Genomic DNA, 19,592 nt, shown 5'->3' with positions numbered 1-19,592 from the left:
CCGCCGCAACCTTCACTCTGTCTCCCCTTCATCTGTAGCTTCTGGCACTCTTTCTTCCCTTCCTGATACTGATTCTTTTTCCTCACTAACTTTGAACTCAGCCACAGGCACTTTCCTCTCATCTCCTTCCTCAACTATGGACTTCCTCTGCCCTATGTTCACTAAACCCAAGAAAACTTCTTGTTCTGCTCCCTGGCTTTCAGATGTGCTGTGCAACAATCGAAGAGAGCTAAGATCATCAGTGAGAAAGTGGAAGAAATCACAACTTGATGCAGATCTTGATTTTTACCGAACACTTCTTGTCAAGTTCTCCTCAGATGTGACTTCTGCCAAGACTTCCTTCTACAAGGAAAAGCTTGAAGCTTCCACATGACCCTCGGAAATTCCACAACATCATCTCTTCTCTGCTCAACCCCCCGGCTCCACCTTCTTCATCCTGACTGCAGAAGACTTTGCTTCTTTCTACCAGGAGAAGATTGAGGAAATCTGCCGGACCTTCACTTCAGCCCCGACTGCACTTATCTCACAGTATGGATTCTCCACTCCTTCGCTGTTGCATTTCTCAACCGTAGCAGCAGAAGAGATTTTACAACTCATCCAGTCCTGCAATCCTACCACTTGCCCATTGGATCCACTCCCTACCACTATGCTCCAGACCATCTCGCAAGACCTTTTGCCCTTCATTTCCACTATTGTCAATAGATCCATAGCATAACTACTTTCAAGAGAGTAAGTGTTATTCCCATCCTAAAGAAACCTGCTCTGGATCCATCAGACATCAGTAACTACAGACCGGTATCACTTCTCTCATTTCTTTCAAAAATTCTTGAACACATCGTCTATAATCACCAGTCTGTCTATCTCTCACAGAACAACCTCCAAGATCCCAACCAGTCTGGCTTTAAAGCTGCTCACTCTACAGAGACAGCCCTTTTGGATGTCTCTGAGAAGCTACATGCTGCTAGATCATCCATCCTTATCCTCCTTGACCTTTCAGCAGCGTTTGATACGGTCAACCACAAGACTCTCTTATCCACCCTCAGGAGTCTTGGGATTTGCGGATCAGCTTGGGAATGGTTTGCCTCCTACCTGGAAGGACGCTCATATCAGGTAACATGGAGGGGAGTGACATCTGCTCCACGCAGACTCTCCACTGGTGTCCCACAGGGCTCAGTACTTGGTCCTCTTCTTTTCTCCCTGTATACTCACTCTCTTGGTGAAGTTATTTCATCACATGGGTTCTCTTACCACTGCTATGCTGATGATACACAACTTATCTTCTCTTTCCCACCCTCAGATACCACAGCTTCTGATCAGATCTCAGCATGTCTGGCAGAAATATAATCATGGATGACTGCTCATCAGTTAAAGCTCAATCCTAGCAAAACTGAACTGCTGATCATCAGGTGATTCATCCCCAGGTCACGATCTTGCTATATCCTTGCACAACGATCTGATCTCCCCTTCAGTCACAGCTCACAACCTTGGGGTAACCATGGACAATCAACTGTCCTTTTCCTCTCATGTCCCTAATGTGACTTGCTCATGTCAGTTTCTTCTCTACAACATTAGAAGGATTCGGCCATTTTGCCCACACAGACTGCTCAGGTACATGTTCAGTCTCTTGTCATTTCTAGACTGGATTACTGCAATGCACTGCTGGCAGGTCTACATATGAACGCAATCCGTCCTCTACAAATGATCCAAAATGCAGCTGCATGGCTTGTGTTCAACCTGCCAAAGTTCTCCACACCACCCCACTGCTGCGATCCCTCAACTTACCTCAAAGCCCTCGTCATTCCTCGCACTGCACCCCACAACCTCCGATCTACCAGCACTGCCCCACTGGTCCCACCATCTCTCAGGGTAAGAGGGACGTTTACTACAAGACTCTTCTCTGTTCTGGCACCAAGGTGGTGGAATGAACTTCCCCTAGAGGTCCGGACAGCTGAGTCAATGGATATTATCAAGCAGAGGACCTACTTATTTAGGGAACACTTCAACTAGCACTTCTTTCCCTATCTTTTGCATTAAAAAAAAAAAAAAAAAAAACCTTTGACACTTTTTCATTGTAACCTTTGAACAAATGTTTTAAACTCATGGTATCTTAAGTATGTAACCTAGTGAGCAGCATTAATGTATTCAATGTTAGAGATTTAAGCACTTATGTACGTTGCTCTGAATAAGGGCGTCTGTCACATGCTGTAAATGTAAACATACACACACACACACACACACATACACACACAAATACACACAATAATTGCATAAGAACGTGACGTGAGCTTTAAAATGAATTAAAAGAGGCTTCAAGGCAGAGGAATTTTTGTAATTGAGTTACTCAGTAATCGTTTCAGCCCTAGTTTAGATGAAGACAGAACACATTACAGCACAGATTAAAGTCTCAGTAACATCTGACTGATGAAGATCCTACAGAACGAAATACTTTTGAAAATCTCTACTTTCCACCTCTAATGCTGCAATCTTCTGGGGCCAGTTGTTCAAAAAATTTAATCTAGATCAAAATGATCCGCATTTGGAAATCCCATTTTTTTCTATTCAGGATCAGGTAATCCGTCTTACTTTTACGCCGGTTTTTCAAAGCAACTTTGGATTGGATCACCCTGATTTTTTCAATTTTTTTCATTTTCAAGATGACCAAATCCGGATTATCTGTGCTCTAAATGGGACAACATACCACAACGTGGGCTACCAGCTATGTAAAGAACAGGTAGAAGAGCCAACATGGGATCAGTGTAAGAGTTTTTTTATTTTGTGTTCTAGTTTGCACGGGTTAGTGTTGAAAACACAAGATCAACTATCAGAGTTGGTCTTACCTTGAATGCAGGTATCCTTCGAAGTCCCTCTGTATTCTAACAAAGGATCCTCTTCAAGTTTTTCTACCTAATCTTGTCACGGAATTGCCAGGTTCTCCCCTCACTCAGCAAACCAGAACCACATCACCGGAGTATTGATCACCGTCACCTGGCAACCGTCATTACCACCACTTATAAAAGACACTCACACACACACACAACTTTGTCCGGTCTCGTACATGCTAGCTGCTATTGTTTGCTGTGTCTACTAACCCGACTCTTTATCTCTCTCTATGCAGTAGTCATCCAAGTTCATTGCCTTCCGAGACGCAAATCCGTGTGGTTCTGTATCCAGTGATCCCGTGTGTGTGTGAGAGCGTCATCCGCACTATCTCTCCGTCATTCACCTCATTTCACTACCCAAGTTCAATAAACTCTGTTATTTTTTTATGTATCTCTGTTTCTGTTGTCTTCTGTTTGTGACCAATCTATTGTTTCTTTAAATGAAGGAGTCAGACATAGACCTTCTTGTCTTTTCAGGGTCCTTGTTTTTATTAAAATAAGTAAAATTACAAATTAAATTACAAATAAAATAAAAACCCCTCTAGGGTCGCAACAGAATGGGCAAATAAGAGATTATATGTCACAATCTTTTATTCACTAGTAGACAAGGATTTAGGCTTCAGGGGAGGACAAGGCCAAAATAATAAACAAAACAATCTTCCTCAAAATACCTCTTTCTTACTTAAAACAAAATGAAAGAAAATAAAATACAATAATTTCTTACCTAACTCCCTAAAAAAAACAATATAATAAAGATATTCAAAATAAATGGCGTCAATCCCCCTACATACCTTGTCACAATATGTTGGTACGTGTTTAATAAAAAGCCTATTCTAAAAATATCCGTAATCATAGTCACAGTATTTCAGGGGAAATTTTAGATTTTATTTCCTCTTTAAAATGTACATAATTTGTGATGCAGGTTTCTAGAAGTGAAGGATCAGTACGGAGTCTGAGTTTACCGTACACCAACTCGAGGAGACAGATAATCATTTCGGTATCAATTTCTGTTTTGTCTTTGTGTAAAAGCCATGTTTTAAAGATTTTATCTTCATTCTCTATTAGGATTGAAAGATTTTGAAGTTTTTTTTTTTCCCCATAGACTGGAGTACTTGCCCCATAAAATCCTCGTTTATCTGAGTTTATCCAGCTTCCCCCTCTCGCCATTGGAATCTTCTCTAAAAGAAATTCAAGAAATTCAGGTTTTTGGCTGAGATTCAAATCTAAAATCATTAGTGTGGTGATAAAGGACCTAAAGTTTCGTATAGACTCTGAAATCATTGTTGCTATAAAGTATGTAGTAAAACAAGCTTCTTTATTGGGATCTAAACATCTGTGTGTATAGATGCCTTGTAAAGTATCTCTGGTGTAGTGAGCGTACTCATCATACACATCATTCAAATCCTTATTATTCCCTTTACTGCTCCTGATTTTTTCACGCATGTTTTTGTATGTGAGCATCTTGTACAGATTTTCAATAACTGATCTTATTTCATCTGCATTTTCTGTTATAATGTCTAACTGTTTTCCTACAAGAAATACATAAAGTTTATTTGGATACAGTTTATAAATCCAGCGGTTTATCATGATGTATTTGGGATCCTTTTCACCAAAATTTGCGTAGTGTGTGATCAAATTCAGGATGTCATCACTACTCTGAAGTATATAGCAGTTGTCTAAGAATTTAATATTAATATTAATATCATCCTCTTGGGAAAGTAAATTAAATCCGTTCCAGATGTAGGCATTGATGTCATGCCCCCATTCTAATTGTAAATCATATATAATGATTAGCTTGTACTTATCTGGAAACTTATAAATATCTTTATATTTTACTATGGATACTTTATCGTATTTATTAGGAGAAAAAATACTCCAACATAAAGCCTCAAAGTCATCAGTGAATTCTTTCCTAAAGTCTTTATATACAAATTGAGCAGGCTTTTTTGGACAATAATTAATTAATTGTTCCTGATGACTTTGTTGATCGATATCCATTACGTCCATGCTGTTGGCAGACTTCTTTTTGTTCATTGGTGCTGTGGTTCAGGGCTCTGTTTGGAGCTTGAGGGTCTTCAAATTCTGAAAAGGAATGAAATGAGACAATTAAACAATATTCACGTACAGGGTGACTGTGATAGTCAGTGTGTTCACTTGGTTTTCAAAAGTTAAAATGTATTTATTATTTAGTATAAACTTTCATTCCCAGGTCCACATGAGATAATTTGCCATAATCATCAGGTCCTAAAAACTTATAATCCCATTATATTCAATTTCTATCCAGAAAAAAATGTCATAAGAGATTTTATATATTTTAGCATTTTGTATATATTGTATTGTACCTTACGTTTGTTCATGTTGACATTGCCTTTGTAACCTCCTACATGTTGTAATACATTATAGTTAAACACACATTACTGTATATTTACCAGCTGTTCATAGAAAGAAAGAAAATGTTTACCAGTTTACTAGCTTTTACAACTTAATTATAGTTTCAGCACAACTTATCTGACTACAGCTGTGGGTGATGCCTTATAGATGAAACAGAAATCAGAATAATGATCAGAATAATCAGAAAAACAAACACAGAACTCTTCCTGTCTATTAGCAAATGGTGAAGATACCCTTTGTTTTTAATAATTCCTCTTTAAATAAAGTAAAATAAAATTGTGCCAGTGGGAACATTTAATACATCATGAAATGAAAATTTACAATGATTACTGAAACAACATTTCAGATCACTACATAATGACCGACTGTATGGTAAAAATAAAGATCAGCCAATTTTACTGTGGAGTTTCTAAATAATTCCGATCCAAAGCGGAGGGGGTCGCCATGGATGACACCAAAGTGCAGGCGGTGCTACAGTGGGACAAACCACAGACCATCAAAGAGCTACAACGCTTTTTAGGGTTCACAAACTTCTACCGCCACTTTATCTGTGGCTTCAGCACGATCGCAGTGCCCCTCACCTCTATGACAAAAAAGGCTACCAACCTCCCTTATTCCCGTGGTCCGACACACCCTGCCGGCCGTCGATGATTGTTTTCACCGGAGTGAGGAGACATGGGCCGCGGCACACCGACAGCTGTGGAGGGCCATCAGGGCACAGAAAACCCAGGCTGACAGACACCGCAGGGAACTCTCCAAGTACCAACCAGGCCAGTAGGTTTGGCTTGCAACCCGTGACATTCGCCTACGCCTACACTGCCGTAAGCTCAGTCCCATGTATGTGGGGCCGTTCCAAATCCTCAGACAAATTAACTCCGTCTCATAATGCCTCGCTCTGCCGCCCACCTACCGCATCTCACCCACCTTCCATGTTTCTCTGCTGAAGTCCGCCGATGAGCCGAGGGAATATCCTGACACCGCCAATGCTCCGCCCGTAACTCCGCCACTGCTAGTCGACGGCGAGGAAATATATCAAGTTCACGAGCTACTCGACTCCAGGTGCCAAGGGAGCTGCTTGGAGGGGTTCGGCCCGGAAAAACGCACGTGGGTGAAAGCAGGGGACATCCTGGATCCTTCGCTCACCACCGACTACCACCAATGGCACCCTAACAAACCAGCTTCTCGTTCACGGGGTTGACCCCGTCGCCACAAACGTCCTGGCATCGGGGGGGGGGGGGGCTCTGTCACCTGCAACGAGCCGCCATCCAAGCGTCACCATAGAGACGTGTCCCCGGAGTATTAGCACGCTTCCGGACTGCATTTCCCATCAGCCATCTGTCACTCTGATTACACCACCACCTGTTCTTCATCTCCGCTTCCTACATATACCACACTTGAACTTCATACCAGTGCAAGGTCTCGACTTGTCTTTGTACTGTCATTCTGAGCGTTTCCTGTATTCTGATTTCCTGTTGCGACTCTGTTTCTTGATTCTGACTTTTCTGATTGTTTGCTGCCTGCCCCGACCTTTTTGCCTGTTCTCGATTCCGATTATTGCCTGTCCTCTGATATCAGTGTTTTTGCTTGTCCTGATCTCTGCCTGTCTGACTTCGTCTGTGTTTGATTCAATAAATTGCTGCAAATATATCCCCAGCCGTATGCCTCCTCATTACAAACAGATCCCCGAGGAACACCATATGTGACTGGAGCAATAGGCGACTTTGCCTGTTTTATAGATATGTAGTACTGATGATTAGATAGGTATGAATTATATTAGATTAAACCATGACAAAATGGTGCCAGATATGCCCAGAGCAGATAGTGAGATGAGAATGGAGTGAGCTATAGTGCTAAGTATGATGGAGCAGGAAAAGAAGAAAGAAGCACAAACGCACAGAGTCCAGCAGACAATGATGCAAGCCGTGGCGGGGTCACCGAACACATCGAGGAATGGTGAAATATCGAGGAAGCGGCAGAGGCAGACGCCGAAGAGAGAGATTTAAAGAATAAAGTATAACACTGGTAGACACGAGCAAGAGTAAAAAAGGGTACACAATTTATTGTGCTCAGCTGCGTAGCAGGACCCAACACTCCACATGTAGCATGAGGGATGAAGGGCCAAGATCATTGATTACATCAAGGTTTTATAGACAGAACTCAAAAAAACAGAAGATATGTAAAAGCAAAACATCAATCATTGGCTCAAAATTACCTCATGCCAAGTTAATCTGACCAGGCCAAAGTCTTCTAGAGGACCTATTGAACATTGTTTATGGACAACTCGTCCCCAGTCCCTACTGCCCTTGTCATGATCTTACAAAACCTACTGATGACGATGTCTCTGGTCATGACACACACAGGGTACAAGCATAGAAGGACAAAGCCTTATGAACATCTTAAGATTAGAAATTTCCACCACAGGCCTTTTTGGGATTAGCAGGCTATTACAGATGCTTTGTGCTTAACTTCTCCTCTTTACCTGCCCCCCTCTCAGATCTAACAAAGAAAGGTCAGCCAAACCGGGTGCACTGGACGGACAGCACAGAATGGGCATTCTGTCAGCTCAAGGAGGCCATCACCACACAGCCAGTATTGCTGAATCCGGATTTTGATCGCCCCTTCACATTAAAGACGGGTGCGTCCGAAACGAGATTAGGAGCTGTCCTTTCGCAGGAGTTCGATGGGGAAGAGCACCCGGTCCTCTTTATCTCTTGGAAGCTGATCCCACCAAGAAAAACTACACTGCAGTGGAACGAGAAGCCCTGGTGGTCAAGTGGGCCATTGAGGGCCTCTGGTACTACCTGACTGGTACTACGCTGCATTGGCAGCCAAGTAGCGGGAGAGTGTAAAAGGCGGCGGTTCAGCACCTTGGCCAGCGGTGCTAAGCATGATCTCACTAACTTCAGAAGCATGGCCAGTATCAATATGTACAGTATATTTAAATCCCCAAGCAGTATAACAGAGCAGGACATAGCACAAGCAAGTGTTAGTAGTTCATTTAATTCACTGAAGGTTTTGGCGGATGGTAAAGAAGAATCACAATCAGTGTATTTGAGCCTGAAAATATGAGAACTATATATTCAAAAGTAACAATATCAGGAAATTTGACAGGTTTAACATTAATGCTGTTTTGAAAAACAATAGCCAGGCCTCCATCCCTAGATATTAAGCAAGGTTTAGCCAGGTAACTATATCCAGATGGAGTGAGGAGATTGAGATCACGACGGGCAGTCGTGGCCTAATGGTTAGAGAGTCTGACTCGCAACCCAAAGGTTGTGTGTTCGAGTCTCGGGCCGGCCACGACTGAGGTGCCCTTGAGCAAGGCACCGAACCCCCCAACTGCTCCTCGGGCGCCGCAGCATAAAAACGGCTGCCCACTGCTCCGGGTGTGTGTTCACGGTGTGTGTGTGTTCACTGCTGTGTGTGTGTTTTCACTGCTGTGTGTGCACTTTGGATGGGTTAAATGCAGAGAACAAATTCTGAGTATGGGTCACCGTACTTGGCCGTATGTCACGTCACTTTTTACACTTCACTTTGAGATGAAAATAGTCATTTGGGAGTTGCCAGGTTTCAGTTAATAGTAAACCGTGTAGATTTTAATCAGTTATTAAAGTGGAGAGTATAGTTGCTTTCTCTGTTAAAGACCGACAGTCAAACAGAGCCAATGTAGAATGCTTGTTGTAATTTTGTATACGTTTGTTCGTAAGAGGAGAACTGCATGAGATGGCAATTAATGCATCATAATCTCTTCTGCAGTGTGTGGCCGGTAGCATAGATTAGCGAACATCAGGCCGAATGATGAACGATGAACATAACGCAGACTTCTGGAAATCCCTGAATGAGGGCTGTCTTGTCAGGCAAGATGTTCTTGGAAAGTTTGACGAATATTTCCTGCCAAAAAGAAATGTTATACACAAACGGGCTTGCTTCCATCAAAGAGTACAAAAGCCTGGGGGAAAATGAGTGCTACATCAGAGTGCTTTATGAGCTTAGTGAGTACTGCCAATTTGGCGCAATCCGAAACGAACACATAAGAGACAGACTTGTAGTAGGAATCAAGGATAAAGAACTTTCTAGAAGAATGCAGCTTATGACAGCACTTACACTGGAAACAGCGGTGCAGATGACACGGCAGGCCCAGGATACTGCAAAGCAGATCAGCCAGCAGGAGGGCCAGTCAACGAGCAGCGTGCAAGAAGTGACCTCCAAACAGTCAACAAAGGCAGCAAATAGGCCCTGGACAAGAGAGAAATACAAAAGAGTTAGTGAGAACAGAAAAGAAGATACAGAGTGTGGCCGGTGTGGTTAAACAGGACACAAAGATATCAGAAAAATGTCCAGCAACAAGCTCAGAATGCAGAAAGTGCAAAAGGAAAGGACACTGGGCAAGAATGTGTAAATCAAAAACTGTGAGACAAGCAACAGCAAAAGATGAGAGCCACGAGAGCTTTTACCTGGGTGCAGTGAGTAACAAAAATGAAAGTGAAGAAGCTAAATGGACTGTGTTTCTTAAGATTGGTGATACATCAGTTACATGATGTGATATACAATCAAACAGAATTAAGGAGGTATAGTAAACATCACTATACATATACAAAACATATACATATACCATAGAAAAGGAAACAAAACATCTCAATCAACAAACATAGACATTAGAGCAACAAACATTCTAGTAGAAAATACAGTACATACAATACAGAAGAGAAAAATAGAGAACACAAAACCATGGCAATGGACTTGAGAATTTGAATGACAAGAAGTGAAAAGATAAGTTTTCGGATTAGTTTTGAAATCCTGTAAAGATGCCAGGCCTCGAATGCTCTGGGGAGAGAATTCCAGAGGCTGGGATAATTTGAGAGCCAATCACAGAAACATTACGTAGTGCATAGAAGTGCATACCAAATCAAGTGTATGATCCTTTGAGTGAGTGGGAAACTTTAAATGTTGTTCACAGTTAAAACACTGGAGTGTCGACAAAAGTTTGTGTGATTCTGCACAATCAGAATCAACATGTATATTGAAATCACCAAGCAGTATAACAGAGCGTGACATAGCACAAGCAAGTGATACGGTGCAGACATGGACGAGTACAAGGTTGCATCTTACAGTGTGCGCAGAGCGGTGAAGGAAGCAAAGCAGCGCTCTGGAAGGAAACTAGAGTCACAGTTCCAACATGGTGGCTCTAGGAGCCTGTGGCAGGGACTAAGGAACATTACGGACTATACGCTCGCTTCAAGGTTGCAGCTAACCACGCTAGAGGTGCTAGCGGCACAAACAGCATGCACGCTGAGAGAGCTGGAGATGTAAACACGTTCACCATCTCAGAGCATGACGTGAGGAGGGTGTTCAAGTGAGTGAATACCAGGTAGGCAACAGGACTAGATGGCATTAAAGGTCGGGTTCTGAAAGCCTGCACTGACCAGCTAGTACAGTTGTTCACTGAGATATTCAACCTCTCAGTGGCACAGTTTATAGTCCCATCATGATTCAAACAGTCCACCATTGTTCCTGTCCCAAAAAAAACACAGTCTGTCTGCCTCAATGATTACCTCCCTGTAGCCCTGACCTCAGTAGTGATGAAGTGCTTTGAGAGACTTGTCAGAGACTTCATCACTGCATCACTACCAGACACACTGGATCCATTACAGTTCACGTGCAGTTCAGTGTTCAACAAATTCATCAAAGGGGGTAGGGGAAACAAATTCATCAAAGGGGTAGGGGAAACAAATTCATCAAAGGGGGTAGGGGAAACAAATTCATCAAAGGGGGTAGGGGAAACAAATTCATCAAAGGGGGTAGGGGAAACAAATTCATCAAAGGGGGTAGGGGAAACAAATTCATCAAAGGGGGTAGGGGAAACAAATTCATCAAAGGGGGTAGGGGAAACAAATTCATCAAAGAGGGTAGGGGAAAGGCTAGAGGTGAAGTGATATACTATTGATTTTATTTTGAAAAGATTGCAAAAATAACTCGCAGTACGCTGCTGAGCTATTGATGTCAGGTGGAGGTGAATGGGTGAGTTTCTTAACTATGGAAAACAGTGTCTCTCTTCAGCACCTATGCAGGCCAGCCTCCATCAGCACGAGGTGACCCAGGAGCTGGCCAAAAGTGTCAAGAGAGCCACAGATTAATTACTGGAGCTTCGGCCGCATCAATTCCCCTCCCTGATCCCGGCCGTGATACTTAGCACAGGCTCACCAAGCTCAGCGCCAAATACGATGTGGAGACAATTCTAGACACTTTTGAGCGTACCGTGGATGGGGAGGGCTGGCTTAAGCGGGACTGGGCCGACGTGGAGATGCTCAACTAGCGTATTAAGTGCTGGATCCAGAGAGTGTCTGAGATTATGAGGCAGTAAAAGAGGAAATTCTCGTCCGCTATGGTCGATCCCCCCTGACTGCAGCTGGAGATTTTCATAGATGGCGGTATTAGCCGACCAGCAACCCCCGTCCACAGATGGATGAACTCCTGCCTATCCCAGGCAGTGGTTACAGTACGATCGACTCACCACCAAGGAATTCATGGAAAGTGTGGCTATGGACCGGTTCCTACAGGCACTACTGGCTGAGGAACGGGAGGTAGTAGGGCTGAAGGGCCCGGAGAACCCCAAAGACTTCCTGAGCACTATGGAACACGCCAAGGCGACCATAGAAATTGGCCGGGAGGCCTTTTTGGGATTGGCAGGCTATTACAGACGCTTTGTGCCTAACTTCTCCTCTTTATCTGCCTCCCTCTCAGATCTAACAAAGAAAGGTCAGCCGAAACGGGTGCACTGGACCGACGGCACAAAACGGGCATTCTGCCAGCTCAAGGAGGCCATCACCACACAGCCAGTATTGCTGAATCCGGATTTTGATCGCCCCTTCACGCTACAGACGGATGCATCCGAAATGGGGCTAGGAGCCATCCTTTCGCAAAAGTTCGATGGGGAAGAGCACCCGGTCCTCTTTATCTCCTGGAAGCTGACCCCGGCAAGAAAAACTTCGCCGCAGTAGAACAAGAAGCACTGGCAGTCAAGTGGGCCATTGAGGACCTCTGGTACTACCTGGCAGAGCGACACTTCACCCTTGTGACGGACCATACCCCTCTGCTCTGGATGGCCAAGGCGAAGGACACCAATGCCAGGGTAACTAGGTGGTTTCTCTCCTTACAAGATTTCTCTTTTCAGGTCCTACACCATGCCGGGAGCCGGCATGGGAACGCCGATGGCCTCTTGAGGTGCTATGCCCTCTGGGGATGACTGCTACCAGGTGGGGGCTCAGAGCAGGGGGGGGGGGGCTGTGATCGTGGCACATGCACCGCCGCAAAATTCACGGAGTAAAAAACACTTTTCGCCCGCTGCATCGGCAGCCAGGAAGCGGGAGAGAGTATAAGGCCGCGGTTCAGCACCTTGGTCAACGGCACTAAACACATGCTCCCTAACTTCAGAACCATGGCCAGCGCCGCAGGGAGTGAAAGGGAGGCGGAGCGTCTGACACTCCCGCTAAAAAGCACGGACCAATCAGGTGCGCCGCTGGAGCATTCACCCACCAGGAGGAAAGCACAGCAGGAAGCAAGGCTCAGCGGCTAGAGAGGGAAACAGGGGGCTTGCCTAACAGAACTAATGCTTGTTGTATTTTTTGATACTCTTTTTCAGACACATCAAGCTGATCCAGGATGACAAAAGTTTGCATGATTCTGCACAATCAGTATCAACATTATATTGAAATCACCAAGCAGTATAACAGAGCAGGACATAGCACAAGCAAGTGTTAGTAGTTCATTTAATTCACTGAAGAAGGTAGCAAATGGTTTTGGCGGACGGTACAGAAGAATCACAATCAGTGTATTTGAGCCTCAAAATTTGAGAACTATTTATTCAAAAGTAACAATATCATGAAATTCGACAGGTTTAACATGAATGCTGTCTCGAACAACAATAGCCAGGCCTCCATCCCTAGATGTTACGTGAGGTTTAGCCAGGTAGCTATATCCAGATGGAGTGAGGAGATTGAGATGAAAATAGTCATTTGGGAGTTGCCAGGTTTCAGTTAATAGTAAACCGTGTAGATTTTAATCAGTTATTAAAGTGGAGAGTATAGTTGCTTTCTCTGTTAAAGACCGACAGTCAAACAGAGCCAATGTAGAATGCTTGTTGTAATTTTGTATACGTTTGTTCGTAAGAGGAGAACTGCATGAGATGGCAATTAATGCATCATAATCTCTTCTGCAGTGTGTGGCCGGTAGCATAGATTAGCGAACATCAGGCCGAATGATGAACGATGAACATAACGCAGACTTCTGGAAATCCCTGAATGAGGGCTGTCTTGTCAGGCAAGATGTTCTTGGAAAGTTTGACGAATATTTCCTGCCAAAAAGAAATGTTATACACAAACGGGCTTGCTTCCATCAAAGAGTACAAAAGCCTGGGGGAAAATGAGTGCTACATCAGAGTGCTTTATGAGCTTAGTGAGTACTGCCAATTTGGCGCAATCCGAAACGAACACATAAGAGACAGACTTGTAGTAGGAATCAAGGATAAAGAACTTTCTAGAAGAATGCAGCTTATGACAGCACTTACCCTGGAAACAGCGGTGCAGATGACACGGCAGGCCCAGGATACTGCAAAGCAGATCAGCCAGCAGGAGGGCCAGTCAACGAGCAGCGTGCAAGAAGTGACTTCCAAACAGTCAACAAAGGCAGCAAATAGGCCCTGGACAAGAGAGAAATACAAAAGAGTTAGTGAGAACAGAAAAGAAGATACAGAGTGTGGCCGGTGTGGTTAAACAGGACACAAAGATATCAGAAAAATGTCCAGCAACAAGCTCAGAATGCAGAAAGTGCAAAAGGAAAGGACACTGGGCAAGAATGTGTAAATCAAAAACTGTGAGACAAGCAACAGCAAAAGATGAGAGCCACGAGAGCTTTTACCTGGGTGCAGTGAGTAACAAAAATGAAAGTGAAGAAGCTAAATGGACTGTGTTTCTTAAGATTGGTGATACATCAGTTACATGATGTGATATACAATCAAACAGAATTAAGGAGGTATAGTAAACATCACTATACATATAAAAAAACATACACATATACCATAGAAAAGGAAACAAAACATCAAAACTCTTGGATATTGGGTTTTTGTGATCATAGCAGGACGTTTGGGAATCTAGTGCATGGACGCTTTTCTCCTGGGACTTCTACAGAACGTTGAAGACGGCTGCCTTGGTTTCGTCATTCCACAGACACAAGAATCCTTTACAGCCAAAACTGTACATTTGTTTTTATTTTTAAATTTGTTATTTTTATTTGTTTTTCATTAAATTATGAAATGCTTTCATATTTTAAATGAAGTCAGTGATGCATTTACTGTGATATGTGATACATTTTCATAGAAATTGTCTTAACGCTGAGATGGGAAAAATGTGTCCAATGACATTTATACTATTCATTACTTTTTTTTTATTGTCCCTTTTAAATTTGATGCATTCAAAAATTGTCTTAGTTTAGGTCAAAATCGATCGTAATACAAATTGTGAATTTATCTCATTACATAAATGAACAAGGTAAGCTTTAAAGGTTTTTTTAGTTGTTATTAATGCGAGCGTTTTACATGCTGTTATGACGAAAACAGCTCCGTATATTAGACATATTATATATTAGCATGGGCGAAGTAAATAATTTACAGAAGATGAATTACATTTTGTTGTCCAAGTACCTGTTACTTTTTTCAATGACAATAAAGTTGAATCTAATCTAACCAATCTGATGACTGTTGATACAAAAGGAGGCACATGGAGTTAACGGTCAGGAAAAGCAAATGAGTGAAGAAGGTGTTGTGTTTGTTACAGGGGGCTGTCTGTGTGTGTGTGTGTCTGTGTGTGTGTCTGTGTGTGTCTGTGTCTGTGTGTGTCTGTGTGTGTCTGTGTGTGCCTGTGTGTGCCTGTGTGTGTCTGTGTGTGTCTGTGTGTGCCTGTGTGTGTCTGTGTCTGTGTGTCTGTGTGTTTCTGTGTGTGTGTATGTGTGTCTGTGTGTGTCTGTGTGTGCCTGTGTGTGCCTGTGTGTGTCTGTGTGTGTCTGTATCTGTGTCTGTGTGGCTGTGTGTGTCTGTGTGTGTGCCTGTGTGTGTCTGTCTGTGTGTGTCTGTGTGTGTCTGTGTGTGTCTGTGTGTTTCTGTGTGTGTGTGTATGTGTGTCTGTGTGTGTCTGTGTGTGTCTGTGTTTGCCTGTGTGTGTCTGTGTGTGTCTGTATCTGTGTCTGTGTGTCTGTGTGTGTGTGTGTGTCTGTGTGTGTGTCTGTGTGTGTCTGCGTCTGTGTGTGTATCTGCGTGTGTCTGTCTGTGTCTGTGAGTGTCTGTCTGTGTGTGTCTGTGTCTTTGTGTGTGTGTGTGTGTCTGTGTCTTTGTGTGTGTGTGTGTGTGTGTGTGTGTGTGTGTCTGTGTGTGTGTGTGTCTGTGTGTGTCTGTGTGTGTGTGTCTGTGTGTGTGTCTGTGTGTGTCTGTGTGTGTCTGTGTGTGTCTGTGTGTGTGTGTCTGTGTGTGTTTGTGTGTGTGTCTGTCTGTGTGTGTGTCTGTGTGTGTCGTTATGTGTGTGTCTGTGTGTGTCTGTGTTTGGGTCTGTGTGTGTCTGTGTGTGTGTGTCTGTGTGTGTCTTTGTGTGTGTCTGTGTGTGTGCCTGTGTCTGTGTCAGTGTGTGTGTCTGTGTGTGTGTGTGTGTGTGCCTGTGTGTGTGTCTGTGTGTGTGTGTCTGTGTGTGTGTCTTTGTGTGTGTGTGTGTGTGTGTGTGTGTGTGTGTGTGTGTGTGTCTGTGTCTGTGTGTAAAGTTGAATCTAATCTAACCAATCTGATGACTGTCAGGAAAAGCAGCTGAGTGAAGAAGGTGTTGTGTTTGTTACAGGGGGCTGTCTGTGTGTGTGTGTGTGTGTGTGTGTGTGTGTGTGTCTGTGTGTGCCTGTGTGTGTGTCTGTGTGTCTCTGTGTGTGTCTGTGTGTGTGTCTTTGTGTGTGTGTGTGTCTGTGTGTCTCTTTGTGTGTGTCTGTGTGTGTGCCTGTGTCTGTGTGTGTGCCTGTGTCTGTGTGTGTATCTGTGTGTGTCTGTGTGTGTGTCTGTGTCTGTGTGTGTCTCTGTGTGTGTCTGCGTGTGTGTGTCTGTGAGTGTCTGTGTCTTTGTGTGTCTGTCTGTGTGTGTGTGTGTGTGTGTGTGTGTGTGTGTCTGTGTGTGTGTCTGTGTGTGTCTGTGTGTGTGTGTGTGTGTCTGTGTGTGTGTCTCTGTGTGTGTGTGTCTGTGTGTGTCTGTGTGTGTCTGTGTGTGTGTCTTTGTGTGTGTGTCTGTGTGTAAAGTTGAATCTAATCTAACCAATCTGATGACTGTTGATACAAAAGGAGGCACATGGAGTTAACGGTCAGGAAAAGCAAATGAGTGAAGAAGGTGTTGTGTTTGTTACAGGGGGCTGTCTGTGTGTGTGTGTGTCTGTGTGTGTGCCTGTGTGTGTCTGTGTGTGTGTGTCTGTGTCTGTGTGTCTGTGTGTGTCTGTGTGTGCCTGTGTGTGTGTGTGTGTCTTTGTGTGTGTCTGTGTGTGTCTGTGTGTGTGCCTGTGTGTGTGCCTGTGTGTGTCTGTGTCCCTGTGTCCCTGTGTGTGTGTCTGTGTGTGCCTGTGTGTGTGTCTGTGTGTGTATTTGTGTGTGTGTGTCTGTGTGTGTGTGTCTGTGTGTGTGAGTCTGTGTGTGTGCCTGTGTGTGTGTCTGTGTCCCTGTGTGTGTGTGTCTGTGTGTGTCTGTGTGTAGGTCTGTGTGTGTGTGTCTGTGTGTGTCTGTCTGTGTGTGTGTCTGTGTGTGTCTGTGTGTGTGTGTGTGTGCCTGTGTGTGTGTGTGTGTGTGTGTGTGTGTGTCTGTGTGTGTGTGTGTGTGTCTGTGTGTGTGTGTCTGTGTGTGTGTCTGTGTGTGTGTGTGTGTGTGTGTGTGTGTGTCTGTGTGTGTGTGTGTGTCTGTGTGTGTCTGTGTGTGTCTCTGTGTTTGTCTGTGTGAACTCTCACAATTAAGCTGGTGTTCTGAAAAGGTCTCAAAAAAATATCTGGATTTTGGAGTTAGTTGAAATAATGTTAAAATGATAAAGTTATTTTTCAATAGACATTTTTTTTTGTTTTTGTGTGAAAAGAGGATGGGTGGTGGCAGTGGGGCTCATAGGGCTGCTCAGCACCCCTAAAGCTCTGACCCTAGAATCGCCTGTATTTTAGATTTATGGTTTGCTATTTTAGCCTAGACATCCTTTACAAAAATAAGAAAACATGTATTAATAAAACGACGGACGACATTTTATTTAGATCACCTAAATTGGTTCCACATACTCCCGTGTTTCACGTATGGGGAATCGGGGTGCACTTATTTCAAGGGATTTCAGAACAGTGTAACAGATATTCATCGTTCATTCATCATCGGGTAGGCGTGGCCTAGTTGATAATCTAACCCTAACCATAGATACCTGTAGAACTGTTTTGTCCTTCGTAGTATGTTGGTTTTTTTTTTTTTTTGAAAGAGGGCGTTTTTCCAAGACGTCCGGAAACACACCCACTTTACGTCGTGGTAACAAAACCCCTGGAATTTAGGGAATGCAGCGGGGGAATTACAAGGTGACGTATTTGATATGAATGTGACTCCGACGTCACTCTTGGGCGGGGTTGGATTACCGAAGTATTGTATTGTAGTAAGATTCATTATGGAAGTAACGAAAGTGAAGTGACATACGGCTAACCCAATGTGCACACACAGCAGTGAACACACACACACACACACACACACACACACACACACACACACACACACACACACACACACACACACACACACACACTGTAGTAAGATTCATTATAGAAGTAACGAAAGTGAAGTGACATACGGCTAAATTTAACCCAAAGTGCACACACACACACACACACACACACACACACACACACACACACACACACACACACACACACACACACAGCAGTGAACATGCACACACACACACACACACACACACACACACACACACACACACTGTAGTAAGATTCATTATGGAAGTAACGAAAGTGAAGTGACATACAGCTAAGTTTAACCCAAGGTGTACACACACACACACACACACACACACACACACACACACACACACACACACACACACACAGCAGTGAACACACCGTGAACACACACCAGGGGAGCAGTTGGGGGGTTCAGTGCCTTACTCAAGGGCACCTCAGTCGTGGCCAGCCCGAGACTCGAACCCACAACCTTAGGATTAGGAGCCAAACTCTCTAACCATTAAGTCATGACTGCCCCCTTATTTTAATCACTTAAATTTCTGACCCATTTTGAGTTAAATTCATTTTTGTCATCATTTTTACTTAACAGTTGGGTTAAAATCACAACCCAGCATGCTGAGTTAACCTTCTACGACCTGGTGTCCACATACAGTAAGTGGGCATCACTGCATCTAAAATGCAAGGCCAAACCAAAGCTCAGGTCTAAGGAGGTTAAACATAATAGCCCAACTAGTTTGGTTAAAATAACCCAGCATTGGGTTCGTCATTTTTTGACCCTTTAAAAAATGACTTAAAATGTTTTTCCAAAGCCTTTAATAACATGAGAGGTCAGAGTGCTAAGAAGCTGCTGGTTCAGTTTGTTGAGTTCAGGTCCCGGTTAGCGTTAGGAACAGATTTATGTATGTAATATTGCGTCGTCTCTTCCTAATGAAAAATAATCTAAAGGATTATACATACCCGAGGAAACTGAAATTCTGGACGTTTCTGAGAGAGCGTCTCTGTCCGTCAGATGCTACGCTGCTACGGATCGTCTTGAAGGATTCATTAAACCTCTCTACAAAGTAGTGATGTGAGTCTGTGTGTCTGTGTGTGTAAGGCAACTCCCTCGCTGTCTTTTATAGAGAATACATGTGTGGATGTCATAGCATTTTTTATGTGATCAAACTGGTTCTGGGTCTATTCCTCTGTATTGTCACGTCAGCCTACAGGTATCTACATTGTACATAAACGTAACTCTCATTCATGACATATGCTCTGTAAAGAGCTGGGGATTTCCAGACGTGTTTTTTTTTAATTGACTACAAAAGTATATAAACAACAAAGGACAAATAATCATTCTACCAGAGTAAATAGCAGAAGTGACAGGTTTAACACAGAATAAGTAATATATTATTTAGAAAAGACTAAATAAATAAATAAATAAATAAATAAATAAATAAATAGACATAAATTAACTTAAATAGAGCGTAAAAGAAAAGAAAAGAAACAAAAAGAATTAAGGGCAGAATCACAATAAATCAAATGATGTCAAAAGACATGAGTTTACAGTTTT

At 43.3% G+C, this 19,592-nt stretch overlaps 1 protein-coding gene across 2 annotated transcripts; it reads right to left on the bottom strand.

Moving 5' to 3' along the window:
* Positions 1–3,412: 3,412 nt before the first annotated feature.
* On the bottom strand, positions 3,413–19,123 carry LOC113634787. 2 transcript variants are annotated; one of them, XM_047817037.1, is made up of 4 exons: positions 18,998–19,123; positions 13,834–13,965; positions 9,375–9,506; positions 3,413–4,961 (listed from the first exon to the last, which is right to left on the bottom strand). In XM_047817037.1, exon 4 carries the CDS (start codon positions 4,911–4,913, stop codon positions 3,735–3,737), a length of 1,179 nt encoding a protein of 392 aa, XP_047672993.1. In that variant the 5' UTR covers positions 4,914–4,961; positions 9,375–9,506; positions 13,834–13,965; positions 18,998–19,123; the 3' UTR covers positions 3,413–3,734. The 2 variants fall into 2 exon arrangements, with proteins under 2 accessions (XP_047672993.1, XP_047672992.1); XM_047817036.1 differs by lacking the exon at positions 13,834–13,965 and having other exon boundaries at positions 18,998–19,114.
* Between the last annotated feature and the right edge of the window lie 469 nt (positions 19,124–19,592).

Source organism: Tachysurus fulvidraco, chromosome 8, assembly GCF_022655615.1.
Source record: "Tachysurus fulvidraco isolate hzauxx_2018 chromosome 8, HZAU_PFXX_2.0, whole genome shotgun sequence".
Taxonomy (NCBI): Eukaryota; Metazoa; Chordata; class Actinopteri; order Siluriformes; family Bagridae; genus Tachysurus; species Tachysurus fulvidraco.
The sequence above is the reverse complement of the archived record's forward strand: the minus strand, read 5'-3'. Positions and strand labels throughout refer to the sequence as shown.

Coding starts and splice junctions, on each gene's coding strand:
- LOC113634787 (XM_047817037.1), bottom strand. CDS start 4,913: ATGAACAAAAAGAAGTCTGCCAACAGCATGGACGTAATGGATATCGAT.